At 34.5% G+C, this 9,815-nt stretch overlaps 1 protein-coding gene across 1 annotated transcript in view; it reads left to right on the forward strand.

The window, feature by feature from the left end:
• LOC150077561 (inactive hydroxysteroid dehydrogenase-like protein 1) overlaps positions 1-4,331 on the forward strand; it is a 157,673-nt gene extending 153,342 nt beyond the window's left edge. Inside the window, exon 8 of the mRNA XM_090386921.1 lies at positions 3,945-4,331. Coding sequence (XP_090243047.1) covers positions 3,945-4,064 — 120 coding nt within the window. The 3' untranslated portion in view covers positions 4,065-4,331. The remainder of the gene's footprint in view (positions 1-3,944) is intronic.
• Positions 4,332-9,815: the final 5,484 nt, after the last annotated feature.

A 9,815-nucleotide genomic window follows, 5' to 3' on the forward strand; every position in this document is an offset into this window, starting at 1 on the left:
ATGAAAGGGACTTGGGGGTGGTTGTGCAGGCAGATATGAAGTTCTCTGAGCAGTGCAGACGGGTTGCAAGAGTAGCTCATGGAGTATTGTCAATGATATACAGGAATTTTTCCAGCAAGGATAAGGAGGTGATTATTCCCTTGTATAAGGCAATGGTCAGGCCACACCTAGAGTACTGTATACAGGTCTGGAGGCCTCATTTCAAGAAGGATGTAGAGCTGCTGGAACGAGTACAGAGAAGGGCAACAAGATTAGTGAATGGAACAAAGGGGTGCTCTTACGAAGAAAGGCTTAAGTTTTGCAAATTACAGTGTCTGGAGACTAGGCACCAGCAAGGTGATCTGATAGAGGTGTATAAAGCCTTGAATGGTTTGAGCATGCTCAATGCTGATGGGATTTTTCCTCTAGCTCAGAATAATCACCTGAGAGGGCATAAATTCAAATTGAGGAAAGACAGATGTAGGATAGACGTGCGGAAATTTGCCTTTAGCCAGCGGGTGGTTGGTTGGTGGAACAGACTTCCATCCCTTTTAGTGGAGGTTGATAGCCTAAATAAGTTTAAGGCTCAGCTGGACAGGTATTTTGAACGAACAGAGGGGTGAAGTGGAAGTGGGTTTTTTTTTTTTTTTTTGGCTGATGCTGCATAAGCTTGCTTTCTTGCATCAAATGCCTCTACTAATGCTAATGCTAAACATCTCTCGTCCTGATTCTATCAAATTCATCTGCTGCCTCTATCGTTCTTCTGACTACTCTAATTTCAAAAAGACTTCCTTTCTTTAGTCTAACTTTCCCAACAGTGAGGGCAACTTTCATTGATTTTAATGTTTGCACCTGGCTTCAGTTTTGTATTTACATGGACTTGGCTGGTCTTGGATGCTGAGGCTCTTTTGATCACATAATTTGTTCATTTGCCTACCCAAAACCAGACAGCCCTTGCTACACACCAAACACTGATCTTTTCTCTCTAGCAATGTCCCAAAATATGTAGTCACTTTGTTGGTCCTCTGGGTACCTCATATCACAACCTGGTGATGGTCTCTTTTGGAGTACTCTCTCTCGCTCTTTCCCTTTTCCAAGGTTTGATTACTGTTTGAAATCTTCCCGTTGTTTGATCACTTTGTGTAAGGGAATTTATTCTCATAGGAATTTTCACCCATCCATTCGCTCCAAAAGTTTGTCCAGTTTTTCCTTGAATTTATTTAAGCTGTCAACTTCCACAACAACCAATGGAAGTTTGTTCCAGAAATCAGCTGCCTACTGGCTAAATCATTTATTACACATTCCACATTCCACCCTGAAATGGTGTCCTTTATCTACCTTGGTTTAGGTATTTTCCAATAAATGTGCTAAGGCTGTTAAAAAGAAGAGTATATGGCATTCTGTATAACAATTGGCTTGTGTCCAAATCTCCATTTTCATTTCTGCCTACACTAAAGTTCACAACAGTTTTTAAAGGGGTTATTAATCACTCCAAATGGTAGTTGAATGTTCTGGTCTCTTGCAAAAGTCATTGGATGTTATATATATCCATCTATACTTCTACCTGTATTGTAACCTAATAATTCTATTGCATCACTGTGTACTCACCATAGAACAGAGCACTTTCATACAGCAAGCAATGTTACTCTGCTTATGTCTGTATAACAGCTTCTGTTAAACAGGCCCTGTAATGTTATCAGACAGCATGCATAGAGCTTGGTGACTTCTCCAACACATGACCTATAATCCTTCTCCAGTAGGAAATGCCTACCCTACTACCTACTATGGCTGTCACCCCATAGTATTAAATGCAATTTCTACCCCCTAAGCTATGTCCTTCCTTTTTCATTAGCATTCATAGAGGCATATTATGCAAGAAAGCACGCTTATACAGCCGATGCTGTATAAGCTTGCTTTCTTGCATTATATGCCTCTGCTAAAAAAAAAAACAAAAAACACTCCATTTCACCCATCCATTTGCTCAAAGTTTGTACAGTTCTTCCTTGAATTTATTTAAGCTGTCAACTTCCACAATGACCAATGGAAGTTTGTTCCAGAAATCAACTACCTACTGACTAAAGGCAAATTTCTGCACATCTTCTGGTGCCTCCGTAGCCAGGTGGGCAGGAGCAGCAGTGCTTAGTACACGCTTCTTGATCTAGACCGGTGTTCGAGCCCGTGCCCACCAAATACCGAGGATGCGGAAAGGTCAGGGAATGACCACCGCATATACCCGGAGCAATATGGCCCTAGTTGCTAATGCTCCTAAAAACCAAATAACAAACAAACAAACAACAACAAACATCTATTCTACATAAATTCAACTTGAATTTATGCCCCCTCAGGTTCGCAATCTGAGCATGAATCCCATCAGTATTGAGCTTGCTCAACCCATTCAATGCTTTATACACCTCAATCAGATCACCTTGCAGGTGCCTAGTCTCCAGCCACTGCAATTTGCGAACTTAAGCCCCTTCTTGGTAAGAGAACCTCTTTGTTTCCCTCACCAATCTTGTTTCCCCCTTCTCTGTACTCATTCCAGTAGCTCCACATCCTTTCTAAAATGAGGCCTCCAGTCCTGTATGCTGTATTCAAGGTGTGGCCTAACCATTGCCTTATACAAGGGGATAATCATCTCCTTATTTCTGCTAGCAAAATTCATGTGTATATCATTGACAAAACCCCATGTGCTGCTCTGGCAGCTTGTCTACACTGCCCAGAAAACTTTATATCTGACTGCACAATTACCCTCAGGTCCTTCTCATTCTCCACTACTCTGAGTGTAGTACCACACAGTTGGTAGGTTACTCTGAGGTTACTGCTACCAATATACAATACTTTGCATTTGTCGATGTTAAAATTAAGTTGCCACTTCTCAGCCCATCTGCCCAACTTTTCTAGATCTGTCATTAACGTTACTGTCATTAACAACCCATTTGCAAACTTGGGCATTAAGCGTGATGTACCTTCAGCAATATCATTGATAAATACAGACAACAAATGGATCCAACACCCAAACCCTTGGACTCCACTAATAACATTAGTCATGAAGAGCAGTGTCCATTGATTACTACTGTCTTCTCCCACTCAACTACCCTTTTATCCATGTGCAATGGTATCAAAAGCTCTCCTGAAATCCAGACATATGATGTCAAAATAATTTTTTGTATCCAGTTCTGCTTAACAAACCCACGCTGTATCTGAACTATAACTGTGGTCTTGTCTAGATGATCCTGCAATGCTTCTTTAAATGATGACTCCATAATTTTCTCCAGAACAGAAGATAAAACAGGTCTGTAATTACTCATGTCAGCCTTTGAACCTCCCCCCCCCCCCTGTGAATAGGAGATACATTTGCAATCTGTGGGACCTTGCCTGAATCCAAGGATGCTCTCATCTTATAAAAAATTATCCTCATTTTTTTAAATAATTTCTTTTTTATTTTAATTTTTTATTTTTTCTATTTTTAAAATAGCCCTGTTTGCCTTCCTCCTTTCCTTTATTTGAGCATTCACACTGCAACCCTAAGGTTGTAGCAAAAGGTCCAAAAGATGGGAGCTAGCTAATGGCTAGTTGTTAGTTTCTAGTCGTGTAACACAGCACACCTGACTGGCTTTGCAGAGATGCTCATCAAAACAGAAGGCAGGTTCTAAATCCTTTAGAAACTGCTGTAACAAAGCTGTATGTATACAGCAATTTGATATTCAAAAATGTAATTAATGAATCATTGAATTTGTGTTAACAAATTCAATTCTTCAATTTGAAAACAGTTGTAGTGAAAATGTTGCTATGCTAAAGGGATGTTATAACATACTGAAGATGTTAAGCCAGAAACACTGATTTTAATAATCAGACAGGATTGTGAATGAAAATAATACATTTTATTTTAACTAATATTTCATTTTTTTCTTGTTTACCAGTGTTTACTGCAGTAATTGACTTATTAATCTCTAATTTTGTTTCAGTATGCAATGTATTACTTTACACCAGAATGGCTGTGGTATATCTTCTCATGGTGGCTTCAGAAAGCAATTGATAATCATGTTCCAGAAAGAAATGATTCCCAGGAAAGGAAAGAAAAATAGATTTGATTAGCATGATTCTGAAACTTTGTTACAGCTGCAAGCAGCATTATTAAGGAGATGCACTTGTTATGTACACTGCTCTAACATCTTTGGACATCTTTTAATGTTCATATTTAAGAAATGCTAATTTTTAACTCAAAGGTATTTATTTTTGACAGCCACAAGCAAAAAGACATTTATTTTTTCATGGTGAAATAGGAAAATTAGGAAAAACACTGCATATGGTAGTCAGAAGTAAAACTTGGTGTGGTTTTGATATATATACTTTTTGGTTTTATATGGCTATTTGGAACTTTGTTAAGCATTTACCAATTTTTCCATGAATGAATTTTTTTTTCATGTATTAGTATTAAGCGGGGAGTTCCTCTTAAATTCTAATCCAGATTTTTTTTTTTTTTTTTTTTTTCATATGTAAAATTGGTTGTATCAGTTAAATCAACCATAATAGTGTAGAGACTCCTTTGCTTTTCCTAATCAAACTGATTTCTTTTGTACAGAAATAAATGATCTGTTGAGTGAAAGGGACCACACAGGAATTAATAATTAAAATTAGATTAAATTATTACCACTAATTCCACTAATATGTTTGAATGGCAATACTTCAAAATCTTTATTTCAATGGCATACATCAGTTGAAAAGTTTGCAATGCACAAGTTATGTTGATCAATACTTGAAATTAAAGCACTCTGCCTTTTGTAAAGTTTAGAATTTTTATTACTTATAGTTTAAAATCTTCATTTCACAGGTGTTTTCTTCTCCACTTCAATGATTTTATTCATGGTATTTTTGTGCTGGCATAACAACTAGGTTACAATCACTGAAGAAATGGCAGAGAAAACATTGGCAAGTTTTTTGCCAATTGTTTTCTCTGCTATTTCATTGTAATGAATATAATCTGCTCCATAAATAATGAAACATATGACTAAATAACACTATTTTAATTTTCAAAAAAAATCTGTTCAGTATGGTCTTCAGAAAATTCTGTCTTTTGGTTACAGAGTGACATGTAGCAAGGCACAGTTCCTCAGAAATGTATTCAAATTCTTTAACTACTGGCTGCTGAAGCTTCCAAAGTATATAGTAGTAAGAACAGGAGAGAGACCTGTGCTTATTACTAAATACTTTATCCTTTAAGCATCCCACAAAAAGTAAATAACAGAGTGTTAAATCTGGGGAAGCTTGGTAGCCATTCAGTGGAACGTGGGGACTTTTTGTCTAAACAGTCACTGACAGTTTTTGTATAGTGAGCTGGTGCACCATCTAGCATAAAATAGCAATGCTGAAAATTGATTTCGGACTTCATTAATGGAATGATTTTTCTTTTTTTTTTTTTCTTTTAGCAGTCTCAGATAGCTTTCTTCTGTCAGTTTCCTCATAGCAGAAAGGGCCAAGATCACCTCCTGTGTAAATCACTCTTAACTTCCATTTATAGAATAAATGGATGTTGTTAAGCATCATGGCAATTAACAGTTCCATTTAGTTTAAATGTGGCTTTATCTATAGAACACTGTCAACAAGTGGGTTGGTAACTCTCATGGCTGAAAACCATTCAGAAAAATTCCAGTCTTCTATTTGGATCTTCCTTGCTCAAACCTTTTAGTAACATAAGTTGTATTTAAGTTCCTTTATGGTTCTGTTTAAACTTGTTTTGGGTATTTTAAGTTCCAAACTTCACTTTCTTTGAAACCTTTTGACTTCTTTCGATATCCTCTTACAAGTTTCAGATTCTTTAAGATACAAGATATATCAGGTTTTGATAAATTGCACTGTTCCCATTACATCAAATGTCTTCACAATTTGCATTATAGTCTTATTTTGGGTTTATGCCCAAAAAAACATCTTGAACTAGCATTGAACTTTTTTGCAGCATTTTCATAATTTGTGTGCTACTTTACAGTTTCAATCTTCTACTTCATCATAAGGTTCATGATACTTTTCCTATGTTCAAATTATTCTGAAACAAAGAAAAAAAAAAAATAAACTATTTTTCATATAACTTATTTACATCAGTAATTATTCAAAATGTTTTTTTTTACTTATACACCACTCTATATATTCCAAACATGACACAATGAAGTGTCATTTTTGACACTTTCATTTCAAAATTTGAAACTTTCATTTCAAGTATTTATCTAAACACCACATTTTAAATGCAACAAATTATTTGTTAGTTCTGCAATACAGGCACTAAACTAGTTGCTTGTTTAAGATTTCATATTAGAATTCTATCACCTTGATTCTGTAAAATCACAGCTAAAATAAACATGATTGTAAATAAATGGGGGACTCTTTCCACTTCATTTTCTTTTTTATCTGTGTATGAATACAGTTGTATTTATTTTTGCTTTGAATTGATAAGATTCCCAAAGTTGAATCTGAAATGGCTTCTAAATAAGCAAGAGTGTTTTGAATGTTCTAGATATAGATTTCTTATTACTAGTTAATAAACAAAATATGGAGTTGTCATTAATTAATTTAATCTAATTTTAATTAAGAAATTATTTCATTTACAAAATAATAAAATTAAATGAATTTCTAGGACTATAAATAGTCCTATAAATATAAATCTTAGTAAAACTAAGAGCATCAGTGTTTGAGAAGAATCTATTCCTTGGTGTGCCCTTACATCCTGCAAAGTACAATGGTAGTTTTCTGTTCAAAATTGGCAAGATATGTGATTTTTATCCTAATTTATTGAAAATAGTTTATAGTAATACCATAGACTATTTTATATTTTGTAAATGTAATATTAAGCTTTTTTTTTTATTATTCTTATATGAGAAGGCTTTGATATAAGGTTTCCAGTGCATTTTGTAAGGATCTGATCACAGAAGATAATTTTATACATATGATGCATTTTAGACTTTAAAAAGGTGTGATTAAATGTACTATGGGGGGGGAGAAAATAACAGCTATCTCAAGCTCACTCATTTGGCCTCTATGGCATGAGCAGGAAGCCAAGCAAAAAAAAAAAAACAGGTGACCTTGGGGGCACCTGTGTGGTGTTTTTTTTTTTTTTTTTTTTATGCTTTGTGGAATACTGCATTAGACTACAAATTGATGTTATTGATGCTTTCGCACTATACTTATACATGCATTAGACTACTTATTTTGAATAGCTGTTGTATACAAGTATAGGGTAATTCAAATTTTGTGCAACTCAATTTTTAATTACTGATATTTGGATTGCACAAATTTAAATTGGCTTGTAGTGAAAAATAATTTTGATAATTCTGTTTGTTTTCATAAAAAAGTCTAGCTAATTTTTCTCTATATTTATTAAAGATTAAGTTTTCATGGTGTTTAAATGTTTCTGGCTGTGCTTTATGGAAATCCTTTTTTTCAGTCTTGAATATACATTTTTATTCATATCACGTTCTTGTATGGGAATGCACAAGAAGGTAACAGATAATATAATTCTAAACACTCTACTTTGATAACATGACTATAAGCTGATTTCAGCATACTTTAAAATATGAACATTCCACAACTAAGAATCTCTCAAACATTTCAGGGAAACTAATCATTGAACTTCATGCAGCTTGCTATCAAAAAAGAACAGCAGTCAATCAAGTTTTCTTTGTATTCATAATAGAATTTTACATTACAGTAAAACCTCGTCTTGATGGACTTTATGGGAGAAAGACCTGTCTGCTGAATCTGATTGTCTATACTTGAAATAAGTGAAATAGCTGAAGTTGCTATAATCACAAAAAAACTGTGTGAAGCACAATTGATGTTCCATTTCATATAATGGCACTGGAAATTCTGACTAAAATGTATTCAAAGTCTGAATAGCTCTGAGCTATCCTTGCTGAAAAATCAGATTACTCCCTACCATTGTCTAACATGCTCAACAGGCTGATGAAAGTGATGGTTAGGAAAATTCCAGCTCCCTTTACTGTGAAAATGTTTTTGCCCAATGGTAATGTAGTGGGTGCTGCTTTTTGTGATCACATTTTGGATTACAGAAATAACATTAAATGAAGGGAGTTGTTTTTGATGAAATAAAAAGTTCCTCTTGCTAATCTTTTTTTTTATTATATGGTAAAGTTATATGATATTCTGCATACATAATTACAATACTTGTAAAATAATAAGAGAAGTTAACCTCAATATAGGACATCACAGCTCTGGTTCATACTATAATTACAATATAAACACACCAACTTAGTAAAAAAAAAATTCTCCAATGTTTGTTGTTTTTAAATCCTTAGCAGTTTAGTTTTCAATACTTTCTTGTAACCTGTACAATAATTTGTAGTCTTCACCTTCCCCTCAATGCACTCTGTAACACTTTCAAATATTTCCTAATTTCTCTGGTTGTTGACATAACTCTGGGCCTCTATTTTCTTTATTAGAATTTATTTTCCTCAGTCAGTTTTATCTGGCATAATTCCATTGATAGTATCCTTCACTAACAGATCACCTGTTGTTGGAAGATTTTCATCAATTTGTATCCACTTGTCAAAATTGTGTAATAGTAAATGAATTACCGCACAATTTTCTTCAGCATCTCACAACACCTGCTAAATATAGCTTATGAAAAGTGTTTGATTGTTTGGAAATTAAATCCCAAGCACCATCTGTCATTGAATTGTATCTAACTGCACATTCAAAGGAGCTGTACTGTTATCTAAGGTAAGCGTAATTTTTTTTTTACTGACTTGAAATAATTCTATTCCATTCCTTCAGAAAGTCAAAAATTTGACAGATGAATATAAAAGCAAACAGATGTCTCAAATTTTTATTGAGGTTTTTTTTTTTGTCCCTCTGAAGATGCTTACTTTCCTCAATTATAAACTTTTTTTTTTTTTCCCTTTTTCCTTTTTCTTCATGTCAAAATGTGCATAAGAAGTACAGTCACTCTCTCTTTCTGCTTTTATCCAGCTGTTGACTGTTCATTTCTGAATAAAGTATGCTCAGGCATTGCTCTAAAATAAACACTCTTCATCAGTGTTGAAAATACTGTTAGGACTAAATTCTTCCAATAAATTAGTAAGACATTTTCACCTATTTTTGGGCTGAACCTATATCGGTCTGACTTCTCTCCATAAAGTTTTACATGCAAGGTTGTATTTTGCACACCTGCTTAGCCACCCATCGAATTGCTTAGAATTGTTTACATGAGGTTATTTGCAAATTCCTTCACCTACCTTTTCACATAGGATATTTCTACTGATAGAAGCATTTTTTTTTGTTTCATTTGTAAACCATCTTGGAAGTGCTTCTTCCACAAGTTCTTTCTTTCCACATCTTTTTCTTTTCTTTTTCACTGATTTGATTGTTATTCAGTTTGTTATTCTCAGATTGTTATTCTCAGTCACTCCTAACTAGTGTGTTTTTATTAAAAGGTTTGCACAAAAGAAGCTGTGGAACACCATTTAATTGTCTTCTCTGACCACACTTAAGTGCTACATAAGCACTTAGAATTTTGTTCTTTTCACTCAAATTTAAATCTGTTTCTGCAAACATTTCTATTCTGAGGGAAAAAAAAACTGCTGTTCAATTCTCAACATATGTACTCTGAGATCACGTATGGGGATTCAAATGTGTGGACAGTGTAATTAAACACCAGTAACTTGTTTACATATTTAGTTGTAAAACTACAATAGCGGCTTAGATTGCACCTTTCCCCGACCATACAGCCCAAAAGCATCATTCTTGATTGTTCACTTGCTTTTATTTACGAGTGCTCTTCAAATACGGAGGATGCGGAAAGGTCAGGTAATGGCCACCGCATATCCCCC

Source organism: Mastigoproctus giganteus, chromosome 12, assembly GCF_048544385.1.
Source record: "Mastigoproctus giganteus isolate SK-2022 chromosome 12, ASM4854438v1, whole genome shotgun sequence".
Lineage (NCBI taxonomy): Eukaryota > Metazoa > Arthropoda > Arachnida > Uropygi > Thelyphonidae > Mastigoproctus > Mastigoproctus giganteus.